Genomic DNA, 14,740 nt, shown 5'->3' on the forward strand with positions numbered 1-14,740 from the left:
ACTTCCATTGTCACCGGGTAATCCGTGTTCCTCACCTCACCCCTGGCGGTATAACCCGAGCACATCCCTGAGGAACCGAACACAAACCCTTGTGTGGGGGAGGGCACGGCCCCATGATAATATCACAGAGGAGCTGACATCCATGGAAACACAAACCCCAAAAGGGTTCATCTAGCAAAACCATCTACCATAAGAGGTCCTTGTTGCCCGTAGCAACCATGACGGCTTATGGGAGACGGTTTTGCTGTATCAGGCCCAAAATGCTTTCGTCGTCGTGGGGCATATATCAGACAAAATGGCTGCCAACGGAGACAGGAGGGCGTTTTGTGTCCCCGACTCTCACATCTACCGCTCTGGTATTCGTGCGCAACCTCATTTTCGAACAGATTGGTTTCCATTCATATCAAATTTCCGTAAGTGAGCGTTATTAAATATGAGTTACGGGGCCCCATCAGTGGGATAACGTGTAATACCCCCATATGATATATCCCCACGGTGACTTCACCCGGCGGCGGGATTAATGTTATGGCCGGTCAGCGTACGTCACACGCGGCGCCACGCTCTATAAGAGGGCTGAAGCACAAGGAGCATCCGCGCCATTTCTTGCTTCACGTGAACGCACCCGTAGGCCGGCGTCACACGGACAGATCTGCGCACACGATGGAACCCATTGTTGTGAAGGGCCTCGTTCTCACGCACGGATTTAGTCTGCGCACAAGAAGATTGAACAGATTCTATTTTCCTGCGTATTTGCGCACCCATAGAAGTCAATGAAGCTGTGCGCAAATGTGAGCGCAAGGAGATGCGTGATGCGCTGCGAACGTCCACTGGAAAAAGAACGCATCAGACGAATCAGCCATTTCACATCGGAGCAATATGTTGTCCCGCGTGCAAAAACCACGACCTGCAGGCAGGAGGACTAGAAAATACGCTGACGCGTGCAGAAAAAAAAAATCCACGATTACAGCACGCGGTCTGTCTGTTCGGTTTCAGGCCGCGCTCACGGTGAATGCTCCAGTCTGCCACAGAGGTGAGGCGATCCCTAGGTCACACGTGCGGCGGACTGTCCGCCACAGAGGAGCGCCGACAGCAAATCCCACACAATTTAGGGCAGATTTTTCACGCATTTTTTTGACAGATATTGGTGCAAAATTCCCCCCCCTCCTCATTGAAGAGGGGAGTCAGCAGCACATCGGTGGCTAAAGTTGACACACGGCGGATTTAAATTGCACACCGGAAGTCACTTTCCACGCGGGGTTTATGCGGACAAGACTTTGAACATCTCATCCATCTCACAGCAACTGTAAGCGCTGCGGACGGTCCGCACGGAAAATCCACGGCGAATACGTGAAAATACCCAAAGCGGGTCACAACGCAACATCACAGGACTACGAAGAGACGAGGGATGGAAATAAGTGACAAACCTCAAAAAAAAGAGGACTAATAAAAATGGCGTGCGACATCACAGGAGGAGGAGGGAACAGTAACAAAAATAACAAAAAAGGGAAAAAAAAATTCATTAAAAAAAAATGACAAAATTATAACAAAAACTACAAAAATATTTTTAAAAAATCCTATATAAATGGCAGAAAATAGAGAAGAAAAAAAACCCTGACATTTAAAAAACAAAAAGAAAAAAAAAAAGTTTGGACAGATTAATCAGATTGTAAAGGACCCCACGATCCGGATAACAGGGGTCCCAGCGATGTCCTGCGGCCACATCTACAGCAACCGCTGCGCATCTGGCCGGGCATGCTGGGAGTTGTAGTCACTAACAGGGCGCCCCCTTGCGGCTCCCCCCCCGTTGGTCCAGCACTTACAGCCGTTGGTGGCCGGCCCGGCTCCGCTCGCCATGTCCGCCCGGCGATCGGATCTCCTCCGCTGTTTACAATGGATTTGAATGTCCCGCCGCCTTTTCTGCAGTAACTGTCAGCTTCATGGCGCACCCCGATGACGTCACCCGAGCCGCAGGAATGCCGGGAGCTGTAGTCCAAGACCTGCAGATACTGTCAAGAACTGTAAACAGGAGCAGAGGAAGAAAGAGAGAGAGATAAGAGCAGCCTGGGAGGAAGTAGGGAGACTTAACCCGTCAACTGCCAGACACTTTTCAGCTTTTTTTCATCCTCACCTTTTTTATTCTTCCATTGACACCGCTATGAGGGTCTTCCTGCTGTACAAGGTGTAGTTTTAATGGTACCGTATAATGCATTGGAAAACTTTTAAGTGGAGTGAGATAAGGAAAAAAACCCAAAAAACAATTGCTCCATTTCTAGAAGGTTTTGCCTTTACAGCATTATGTAAAATGACACATTAACATCATTCTATAGGTCAGGACCATTATGGCTGTGTTTATAGATGTTTTATAACGCATTACTACTTTTAAAATCATTAAAAACCCTTTTTTTTTAAAAATAAAAAATAAACTATATATATAGTTGTTAAATTGAGAACTCAGGAACTTTTTCATTTTTTACATGAGTGTTTTTTGCCGGGCGAGCTGTAGTTTTTATTGCTATCAGTTTTGGGTAAATACAACTTTTAAATTGCATTTTATTAAATTTTTATTAGGAGACGGGGTGAAAACTGCAATCCCCTTGACACTGTTTGCAATAGGAGGGGTGGGACAGGGGGCGGAGCTAAGTTCTGCCCCCTCCCATTGCAAATAGCGGAGAGGGGGCGGGAGCTCAGTGCACAGCTCGTCCCTCTGCAGAGAGAGACAGCATATAAAACCCGACCAATATACGCACGTCGGATGAAGCCCTTAACCCCTTAGGGCTATTTCAGACGACCGTATATCGGCTCGGTTTTCACGCCGAGCCGATATACGGTGTCCTTGTCTGCAGGGGGGGGGGGGGAGGATGGAAGAGCCAGGAGCAGGAACTGAGCTCCCGCCCCCATAACTTTTTTACTTTTACAAGCAATATAAGGACTTGTTTTTTGCGTGAGGAACTGTAGTTTTTAAAGTTGCCATTTTTGGGTATATTGACTATATTATAAAACTTTTATTATTTTTTTTATGATAACAGGGAGAGAAAACGCATCAATTCTGCCATAGATTTAGTTTTTTTTTTTTTTACAGCGTTAATCATGCAGCATAAATGACCTGATCCATTTTTTCTGCGGGCCGATTACAACAATACCAAAATTGTTATATTTTTTTTAGGTTTTTCCACTTTTCTACAATAAAACCCCTTTTCTTGGAAATCTTTTTTTTTTCTAAATCGCTGCATTCAAAGACCTATAACTTTTTTATTTTTCCATGGAGGGGGCTCTTTGAGGGCTTATTTTTTGTGAGACGAGCTGTAGCTTTTATTGGTACTATTTTGGGAAATATGTTTTTTTAATCACTTTTATTGCATTTTTTGTCGCGTTTTTTTAAACGCTTTTTGCCATGCAGAATAAAAAACATGTTCAACTTATTGTACACGTCGTTACGGACGCGTCGATACCAAATATGTGCCATTTTAATTATTTTACCTTTTTTTAATGCTAATATGAGAAAAAGCCTAAGGCTGCAGGGGCGTAACTATAGAGGGTGCAGGGGATGCGGTTGCACCCGGGCCCAGGAGCCTTAGGGGGCCCATAAGGCCTCTCTTCTCCTTATAGGGAACCCAGTATTATGAATAAAGCATTATAGTTGGGGGCCCTGTTATAGGTTTTGCATTGGGGCCCGAAGCTTCAAGTTACGCCTCTGTAAGGCTGCATTCAGACGACCGTATATCGGCTGGGTTTTCACGCCTAGCCGATATACAGCATCTCTCTCTGCAGGGGGAGGAAGCTGGAAGAGCCGGGAGCAGTGCTCTGAACTCTGTCATGATCTCGCGCTATCCCTATGACGTAAGGGAAGTACCCCGCTCCCATGACGTACCCTTACGTCATGGGGAGGGAAGGGGTTAAAGGGGTTCTGTCAGCAAAATAAAAAAAATTATACTCACCTGCATCCTGCCCTGCATCACTCAACAGTCCAACCTGTGGAAACAGAAAAGTTAAAAAAATAAAGCATACTCCTGTTGTTCTTGGTCCCTCTGTAGTATAGGTGCCGCGTTCGGGGTCATCTTCAGCGGTCGTTGCGCGCATGCGCGCTCCCACCGTTCTGGCCACGTTTAACCTCTGCCGTCCACGGAGAGTTGATGGCGAGTGCGCATGCAGAGGTTAGCCGTGGCCAGGCCAATCAGTGGGCGACACGTCACTTGTCCAGCAGTGGTCAGAGCAGGGTTGGAAGCTGGCACTTTGCCAGCTTGTGCCTTGCGATCGGACGGCTGCAGGAGGGAGAGAAGACCTGCAGAATCCCAGTGACCGACCCGTGCGGCACAGGTGAGTATATATATATTTTTTTTTCTGACTGAACCCCTTTAAAGAGATAGCTTGGGTTTTTTTTGGATGCAATGTATACCATTTATTTTAGCTTTTTATTATATAGATTGTTTTGTAGGGAAAAAAGGTTTTTTTTCAATTTTTCATATTTTCTTTATTTTAAAAATTTTTATTTGACATTATCTTACATTGTTTAGGACTGGTACTTGCGGTCGTTGGATCACTTCTACAATATACTGCAGTACTTCAGTATTGCAGTGTATCGTATTTTTAACGTTTACATATCAAAGGGGTTGTCTGAGACTTTGGCCCTTTTTTCCTGAGGATAGGTCATCAATAGATGATAGTGGGGGCTGCTGCTCACGATCCCCGCTGATGAGCTGATTCCTGGCGTCACTGTCAGTATGAAAAGTGCAGTAAGCAGATTGCGTTGTCTGGGGTGCAGCTGTTGAAAAGCAGCAAATCAGAGCTAGATACAATCGCTGGTGTCAGCTGTTTCAAGCAGCTCGGTATGCCGCAGGCTTAACTGCACTGACGTCCATTAGATTGTGAGTTGCAGTCAGTAGACCGCCGGAGCCTCAGCGCTGGGTCACCGGGGGAAGCACAAGGTGAGTACTGGTAAATTTGTGAGACCTGTTTAACCGCTTCCAACTCTGTCTAAATCACGCTGCTCCATCTTCACATAAGTTGGCCATACCTGGGTGTGGAGGATCCTGAGGAACGCTTCTCACCTGAGTGTGTTGTGCCAACAGGTAAGTACAGCGGAGGATCCGTTATGGTCTGGAGATGTTACATGGCACGGTCTCTGTCCGCCAGTTGATATTCCAGACAAGAATGTGCTGCCGACAATGCGGTAATACTCTGGGAACGGTCGGCCATACTTCCAACAAGACAACAGCCTTGTCACAAATCCCGCACTGTTTTACGCTGGTTTGAGGATACGGATGTTCCACAATTGGACCGGCTGCACGGAGTCCGACCTGAACCCTACTGGACATCTGTACGATGAATTAGAACGTCGGGTCAGGAAATATGAACAGCATCCGTCTTCTTTGAGAGAACTTGCCAGATGTTTGCAGGATGAATGGAGGGAAACATCAACTAAAGTTTATCAGACATTAATAGAAAGTACGCCACGGAGAGAATCCGATGTCATTAAAGGGGTTGTCCCGCGGCAGCAAGTGGGTCTATACACTTCTGCATGGCCATAATAATGCACTTTGTAATGTACATTGTGCATTAATTATGAGCCATACAGAAGTTATAAAAAGTTTTATACTTACCTGCTCCGTTGCTGGCGTCCTCGTTCCCATGGAGCCGACTAATTTTCGCCCTCCGATGGCCAAATTAGCCGCGCTTGCGCAGTCCGGGTCTTCTGCAGTCTTCTATGGGGCCGCTCGTGTAGAATGCCGGCTCCGTGTAGCTCCGCCCCGTCACGTGCCGATTCCAGCCAATCAGGAGGCTGGAATCGGCAATGGACCGCACAGAAGCCCTGCGGTCCACGGAGACAGAGGATCCCGGCGGCCATCTTCAGCAGGTAAGTATGAAGACGCCGGACCGCCGGGATTCAGGTAAGCGCTGTGCGGGTTGTTTTTTTAACCCCTGCATCGGGGTTGTCTCGCGCCGAACGGGGGGGGGGGGTTAAAAAAAAACAAAAACCCGTTTCGGCGCGGGACAACCCCTTTAAGGCAAAAGGACCCCATTAAGTATTACCATATGGAAATAATACTACTTTTCATTCTTGCTCAGGTGTTCAATTACTTTTGGTAAGATAGTGTACTTCTGCTGGCTGTCAGTGAATTGAAAGTGACCCTCCAGGCCCGGACAAACCAAGATGGCCACACTGCTTCTGTGACTACCTGATGGACACAGTGTATTAGTATGCATCAGTAGTCTAAAACACGCTGCTCTGATTGACCAGTGCTGCCCCCATGGGCAGTGCTGGTGACTTGAAGCAGCATGGAGTGCCTTATATTTATGATGCCTATTGATGCACTGTGTAGTCAGAGAAGTGGTGCGGTCATCTTGGTTTACCTGGGATCGGAGGGTTGCTGTAATTGCCTTGTGTGAGGTGCTTGCCATGAGGAACCGTCCATGGTGTCCTCTGGTGTGCTGCCTCCAGCTCGCCATACCCTCACTTGTAAGGACAGAGCACTGCTGAGTCCAGGAGTTGTCTCCTTCCAATATGATTTTGCTGCCAATTAGGATCCATTGTAGTGGTGCAGAACACCATCCTGGTCCCCTCCATAAATGTCATGCATGTTTTGTCCTATGTAGATGCACTTTGCAAAGCTTGTCTTGTCATATCCAGTGTGTGTATTGCACAGCTGCGGCGCTTGAGAGGTTAACTCCAATAAAATCATTGCCTGCATGTAGATGTATCAGTTTGTCATGGCATGTGGTGTGAGTGAAGGTATAAATAGGAGTATATGAGAGCGGGAAGAGAGTTCTGCCTTCAATCTGAGTGCTAGTTCCTGACCTAACACAGAGCCACATGGAAACACCTACGGCTTCCATGTAGGTGAAGATGGAGGAGAAGGAGAGATATCCCATAGCGATCGGAGTCCAGATGTGAATGGAGTGAGTTCTAAGACAGTAAGAGAGAGCATCCCCCAGTAATCCTGTATATAAAAACCCATTGTACAGGCACCAATTCATACCACAAGTTTTCCTTTGCGGCCGTCCAACTCCAGGATCACCGTATAGAGGTATGCTGCTGAGTCACACCCATGCGCCTACCATGCAGGGTGCTATCACTAATCCTTTAAGTAAATAATTGTCGGCAGAGTTTCTGCGGAGTGCGCTCTACCCCTCTTCCTCCTCTGGAATGCTCCCAGTCCAGGAGCAGTACCGTACGGATAACGTGGACTGTGTATCCACCCTGACCTCTGATCTCTGTTCTGCCTGTACTTTGAAGAATTGTACCTGCTTTACTGTGAATGATCATTTTTGGCCTAAGTTACTTCAAGTAAAGTTATACCGGGCCCTAACTATTACTGGGAACTCGAGGTACGATACACAAGTCTCCGTGTTAATTCTCCGTCATGTAGCATACCGGTGTGTTGGAACGGTGGCGTCACAAGTAATAACTACTACCCCATCATCCTGTTTATTGGCATTTCCTATCCTAGGGGTGTCGAAGGTGTCCTGTGATTCTGCTCTAGCTTTGGCTACGTGTCATCCCTCAGGGACCAGTGCCTGGTAAGTGCCGCTGTGACAAGCCAACACTTATCCCTCCCAGCTCTTCATGTTAGTCAAGTGTCCAGGGTACTCCTCCTCTGGGGTGCTGCAGGACCCCTTTTTTCCTGGCGTCACAGGATCTGATCTGTTGCGCCAAGCAAGTTTAATGGATTGCCACTCAAGTTCTAATGGGGCTACTACCCAAGATGGTGCCCATTTCATATTGGTCTTCTCTATGGCTCACTGCCGCCAAAGCTGCTTGGCGCCAAAAGGACTACGCCCTTGCTAGGCGCAAAGTAGGGGGGGGGGAACTACCCCTGCAGAATGGACGCGTTGGAGCCTAAAGTGGGAGGGGTTAACTGCCACTGCTGACTACTGGGCTCAGAATATTTTTAGCCGGGGAGTGATAAAGATGTGCCGCCGTGACAAGCCAACGCTTAACCCTCCCAGCTCTTCACATTAGTCAAGTGTCTGGGGTGCTCCTCCTCTGGGGTGTTGCACCATCATCGGAGACTTACAGGTCGTCCTTGATTCTACACACCCCATGGTAGTCAGCCGGGCTGCGGGTAACCCCACCACTGGTAAAACTAAGGCCTAATGTCCACGGGCGGGTTTGACTTGAGGAATCTGGAAATCAAGTTGCCCAAAGGGAGACATGGGCGTTCGCAAATGAAATAAAGCATGCGGATTTTATTTGTGGACCTTTTGGTCCGGAAAACAAATTGCAGCATGCTCCATTTCTGTGTGGATCCCGTGGCACAACTTCAATTAAAGTCAATGGAAACTTTCTGATCTGCGGACCACCCGCAGCTGATACTGCGGACGGACCGCGGATCCCGTGGGAAAGCAGGAGATTTTTTTTTAAAAACCTCCCCTGCGCATGTGCGGCGCTTCCGCACACATCTGCAGTGAAGAAAATAGAAGACCTGGGCAGGTAAGCAGTGTCCTCGGCCACGGGCAGGTTTGGATTCCTCTGCGGGCAACTCATGGGAATCCGACCCACCCATGTACATGTGGCCTGAGAATTTCATTGTATTGGACTTTGTCTCCTGAGAACATTCGTGGACAGAGCTGGCAGCAGTTCCCCGCACAGTTGGGTGGCTGGGGGTACTGCAGGGCAGAGAAAAATTTAGAAAAAGACGAAACACTAAGGCTTCTCTTACACATGTGTTGCTGAAAGTGTCCTGATTTATGAAGCGGCGCTTTGCCGCATTTTACTTCAGTTTTTGCCTCTAAATACCCAAAAATAGAACAGACTCTGCTCGAAATTGGTCTGAGGCTGTGAGAGAGGCTCCATTGAAAACAAATGGAACCTCTGACAGCGTTTAGAGCTCTGCTATAAAGTCTGTATGAGGGAACAGTCCTTGAAGCCTCTTCATCCTCAGCATTGGTGGGAGGTTGGGTCCCAGAGACAGGACCCCCACCAATTATAAAGTGATGGCATATCCATGAGAATAAGGCTGCTTTCACATGGTGATTTTCATGCAATGCGACAATTCTAGAAAGCATGTATGTGAAGCCCATGCTTTCCTATGGGTTAGCAATGTTTTGTAACCTGTGACATTGCAGCGGGAAAAAAATCATGGGTTACTAAATATTACCGCGATTTGCAATGTTTTTAGCCCATGTTTCCCGAAGGACCCTTCCTATATGTTGCATTACACAAAAATACGGTTGTCGTGTGGTGCAATGCAACTTATACAGTAGGATATCCTACTGTAGAAGCCCTAAAATAAGCCCTACCTGCATAAAAATCCCAAATACATCACTTAAGAGGCGTTGCCAGCTCCGCCACACTTCTTCTCCCTGGTCCCCAGCACTTGTCTCTAGGCAATGCTTCCTGGTCAGGAGTTTGAAAAACCCCACCTCCAAGAAGCGCTGCCTCTGATTGGCTGAGCTGCGGCACTCGAGAACTAATCAGCCGACCTCGACGCTCTTCCTAACACAGAGACTAAGTCTGAGATAGGGATCCCTTCAGTGTATTACCACATTAGAGTAACTCTTGGACCTCCAGTAAAGAGTGCATTCAACTACTGCAATAAAGGGGTGCCAAGGGGCGTACAATCACTAGCCAAGACTGGTGAGGGCATAGCGTAACCATATCTATCTCCGCCTTTGGTTGTATGTAAACAAACAACCCACTTCGGCATAAATTCTGAAGTCCCACTTCTTTTGGCAGCATTTAATTACAGCAGCGTGTGGAATAAATGAATGGCCTAGTACCTTTTCAGACTACTGGTGAGCTGGGCGTAACCCGGAATGCATCAGCATACGCTATGGGGCCCATCCATGACACTTCTTCCCAAAGCCTGACATAAAAACCTACACACTGGAACTGGCACATAGATAGAAAGGGATGTCTTGCTAAGCACATAGCAGTTGGGCAGAAGTGAAATGACCATCACGACACCCCTCTTTGGGGAAGGCGGAAAATACTCATGAACACGCTCCCCAGACGAGACTACAAATTGCTAAAGGAGCCCTGGTACTGCTTCTTATTAGAGCAGAATATTTCTACACACTGTTTATGGAACTGTAGGCAGAGAAGTCCACTCTCACTAAAATTATATAGTACGTACAGGGGTTTCTATGGTGGCGCTCCAAGGGGAGAAGTACGTCATACTGCGATTTGACAGGCAGTCTATCAAGCCACCTCACGGGGATGGCTTGATAGGCAGTCTGCTAAAGCAGCCCTGGGGCCTTTCAGAAGGCCCCCGGCAGCCATGACACCTGCACGGCTGCCCCAATCTCACTGCGCGCGCGCGCGGGGGAGGGGGGTGTGTGTACTGGACCCCTGAACATCGTTCGGGGGATTTAAATGCCGCTGTCAGAATTGGCCGATTGTAGCTATCGCCCGCTGGTGTGAGCTATAATAAACAGCTGGCGCCCACGCCTTATGGAGAGAGGTCGCCCCGCGATCTCTCTTCGTACGTACCCCGACGCTCCAGGACGTATCCTCACGTCCTTGGTCGTTAAGGGGTTAAGAAACAAAATCTTTACGTTGTGGTTCAGAAAATGGAAGTGAAATAAAATAGTGCTGTGTGAGACGTGACACTTCTGTATTCTTGACCAGCATGGCCTGGATCCATCTTCCACTGAATATTGATAAACCTGCTATCTGTCTTTCCCTATGAATGGTGCTGCTACCTGCTGGATGTACCTATCATATATCTACCCCAGTTTCCCCAAAAATAAGACATGTATTGCTGCCTGGACACTATTTAAATGGACTTTTTTCATTAACTGTAACTTAACTGTGGGCTTGTTTTTGAAGTAGGCCTTATATTTTAAGCATCCTCAAAAATCCTGAAAACTCATCTTAGAGCTTATTTTTGGGGTAAGGGTTATTTTCAGGGAAACGGGGTAGTACTTACCAAGTACAGTAGAAGTATACTGATGTGCAGAGTCCACACTGTCCTTAAAGGGGTTGTCCCGCGCCGAAACGTTTTGTTTTTTTTTCAATAGCCCCCCCGTTCAGCGCGAGACAAACCCGATGCAGGGGTTAAAAAAGAAAACCGGATAGTGCTTATCTGAATCCCCGCGCTCCGGTGACTTCTTACTTACCTGGTGAAGATGGCCGCCGGGATCTTCACCCTCGGTGGACCGCAGGTCTTCTGTGCGGTCCATTGCCGATTCCAGCCTCCTGATTGGCTGGAATCGGCACGTGACGGGGCGGAGCTACGAGGAGCCGCTCTCCGGCACGAGCGGCCCCATTCAGAAAAGAAGAAGACCGGACTGCGCAAGCGCGTCTAATCGGGAGATTAGACGCTGAAAATTAGACGGCACCATGGAGACGGGGACGCCAGCAACGGAGCAGGTAAGTGAATAACTTCTGTATGGCTCATAATTAATGCACGATGTACATTACAAAGTGCATTAATATGGCCCTACAGAAGTGTATACCCCAACTTTGTTTCGCGGGACAACCCCTTTAAGAGAACTGCTTGGCTAAACTCGATGCTAACTTCATTTATCCATATGCAGCCTCTTCCTCCTGGGTAATCTATAGTTAATGTGTCCATTCACTGACAGCAAGGAGATGTTCCTAAAACTCCGTCGTGAAAGGGCAAGGTACTCTGTAAGTGGAGATCACAGCTCAGGACCCCCTTTATTAGTGAAGAGTCTCTACAAAAGAGAGGTTTCTACATGTGCTCATTTATTCAAATGGCCGCTGTGCAGCACTTCGTGTTCGGTCTAGCTCAGTATTTCTTCCCACATTCCCCATCAGGACGCAATAATACATATTCATTCCACTTTATTTCACATTATTTATATAGCCCAAATTTATTTGAATCTATATATCTAACCCTATAATGCTTTATACAGTCTCAGAGAGCTGCACAGCACTACGATCCTCATCAAACACGGAGTATCATATTCTTTACCCTTATACATCTTACTGGAAAACGGAGACTTCTTCTTCATTATGCATCTTCTTCCTCAAGGTTATAAACCCACCTTTGTCGAACCTCCATGTTACACATATATGCTGCATTGATAAAACAAAGGACAGAAGTTATATAACAGGCAAAATCTACATATAATAGTACAAGAATATAACTACTATTATACTGCCTCCTATGTACAAGATTATAACTACTATAATACTGCCTCCTATGTACAAGAATATAACTACTATTATACTGCCTCCTATGTACAAGATTATTACTACTATAATACTGCTCCTATGTACAAGATTATAACTACTATAATACTGCTCCTATGTACAAGAATATAACTACTATAATACTGCCCCCTATGTACAATAATATAACTACTATAACACTGCCTCCTATTTACAAGATTATAACTACTATAATACTGCTCCTATGTACAAGAATATAACTACTATAATACTGCCCCCTATGTACAAGAATATAACTACTATAATACTGCCCCCATGTACAAGAATATAACTACTATAATACTGCGCCCTATGTACAAGAATATAACTACTATAATACTACCCCCTATGTACAAAAATATAACTACTATTATACTGCTGCCTTTGTACAAGAAATTAACTACTATAATACTGCCTCCTATGTACAAGAATATAACTACTATAATACTGCCCCCTATGTACAAGAATATAACTACTATAAGCCTGCCCCCTTTGTACAAGAATATAACTACTATAATACAGCCTCCTATGTACAAGAATGTAACTACTATAATACCGCCTCCTATGTACAAGAATATAACTACTATAATACTGCTCCGATGTACAAGAATATAACTACTATAATACTGCCCCCTATGTAGAAAGAATATAACTACTATAATACTGCTTTTATGTACAAGAATATAACTACTATAATACCGCCTCCTATGTACAAGAATATAACTACTATAATACTGCCCCCTATGTACAAGAATATAACGACTATAATACTGCCACTTATGTACAACAATATAACTACTGTAATACTGCTTCTATGTACAAGAATATAACTACTATAATACTACCCCCTGTGTGCAAGAATATAACTACTATAATACTGCTCCTATGTACAGGAATATAACTACTATAATACTGCCCCCAACATACAAGAATATAGCTAGTATAATACTGCCCCCTACATACAAGAATATAACTACTATAATACTGCCCCCTATGTACAAGAATATAACTACTATAATACTGCACTCTATTTACAAGAATATAACTACTATAATATTGTCCCCTATGTACAAGAATATAACTACTATAATACCGCCTCCTATGTACAAGAATATAACTACTATAATACTGCTCCGATGTACAAGAATATAACTACTATAATACTGCCCCCTATGTAGAAAGAATATAACTACTATAATACTGCTTTTATGTACAAGAATATAACTACTATAATACCGCCTTCTATGTACAAGAATACAACTACTATAATACTGCCTCCTATGTACAAGAATATAACTACTATCATACTGCCCCCTATGTACAAGAATATAACTACTATAATACTGCCCCTTATGTACAAGAACATAACTACTATAATACTGCCACTTATGTAGAAAGAATATAACTACTATAATACTGCTTCTATGTACAAGAATATAACTACTATAATACTGCTCCCTAAGTACAAGAATATAACTACTATAATACTGCTCCCTATGTACAAGAATATAACTACTATAATACTGCCCCCTATGTACAAGAATATAACTACTATAATACTGCTCCCTATGTACAGGAATATAACTACTATAATACTGCTTCTATGTACAAGAATAAAACTACTATATTACCGCCTCCTATGTGCAAGAATATAACTACTATAATACTGCTCCCTATGTACAAGAATATAACTACTATAATACTGCTCCCTATGTACAAGAATATAACTACTATAATACTGCCCCTATGTACAAGAATATAACTACTATAATACTGCCCCTTATGTACAAGAACATAACTACTATAATACTGCCACTTATGTAGAAAGAATATAACTACTATAATACTGCTTCTATGTACAAGAATATAACTACTATATTACCGCCCCCTATGTACAAGAATATAATGACTATAATACTGCCACTTATGTACAACAATATAACTACTGTAATACTGCTTCTATGTACAGGAATATAACTACTATAATACTGCCCCCAACATACAAGAATATAGCTAGTATAATACTACCCTCTACATACAAGAATATAACTACTATAATACTGCACTCTATGTACAAGAATATAACTACTATAATACTGCACTCTATGTACAAGAATATAACTACTATAATATTGTTCCCTATGTACAAGAATATAACTACTATAATACTACCCCCCTGTACAAGAAAATAACTACTATAATACTGCCTCCTATGTACAAGAATATAACTACTATAATACAGTTCCTATATACAGGAATATAACTACTATAATACTGCCCCCTATGTACAAGAATATAGCAACTATAATACTGCCCTCTATGTACAAGAATATAAATACTATAATACTGCCCCCTATGTACAAGAATATAACTACTATAATACAGTTCTTACGTACAAGAATATAACTACTATAATACTGCCCCCTATGTGCAACAATATAACTACTATAATACTGCCCCCTATGTACAAGAATATAACTACTATAATACTGCCCCTATATACAAGAATATAACTACTATAATACTGCCCCCAACATACAAGAATATAGCTACTATAATACTGCCCTCTATGTACAAGAATATAACTACTATAATACTGCTCCTATGTACAAGAATATAACT

General features: G+C 44.4%; 2 protein-coding genes across 2 annotated transcripts in view; both read right to left on the minus strand.

The window, feature by feature from the left end:
- Positions 1-1,995, minus strand: part of IQGAP3 (IQ motif containing GTPase activating protein 3) — a 44,734-nt gene extending 42,739 nt beyond the window's left edge. The window contains exon 1 of the mRNA XM_066609114.1: positions 1,821-1,995. Within this exon, the coding sequence (XP_066465211.1) occupies positions 1,821-1,854 (34 nt within the window). The 5' untranslated portion in view covers positions 1,855-1,995. The remainder of the gene's footprint in view (positions 1-1,820) is intronic.
- LOC136571897 (DNA damage-regulated autophagy modulator protein 1-like) overlaps positions 1,886-14,740 on the minus strand; it is a 40,768-nt gene continuing 27,913 nt past the window's right edge. The window contains exons 7-8 of the mRNA XM_066572514.1: positions 3,936-3,969; positions 1,886-2,016 (exon numbers count right to left, since the gene is read on the minus strand). Of these exons, the coding sequence (XP_066428611.1) occupies positions 1,886-2,016; positions 3,936-3,969 (165 nt within the window). The remainder of the gene's footprint in view (positions 2,017-3,935; positions 3,970-14,740) is intronic.

The sequence above is a fragment of the Eleutherodactylus coqui genome, chromosome 6 (assembly GCF_035609145.1).
Source record: "Eleutherodactylus coqui strain aEleCoq1 chromosome 6, aEleCoq1.hap1, whole genome shotgun sequence".
In the NCBI taxonomy this organism is placed as follows: Eukaryota; Metazoa; Chordata; class Amphibia; order Anura; family Eleutherodactylidae; genus Eleutherodactylus; species Eleutherodactylus coqui.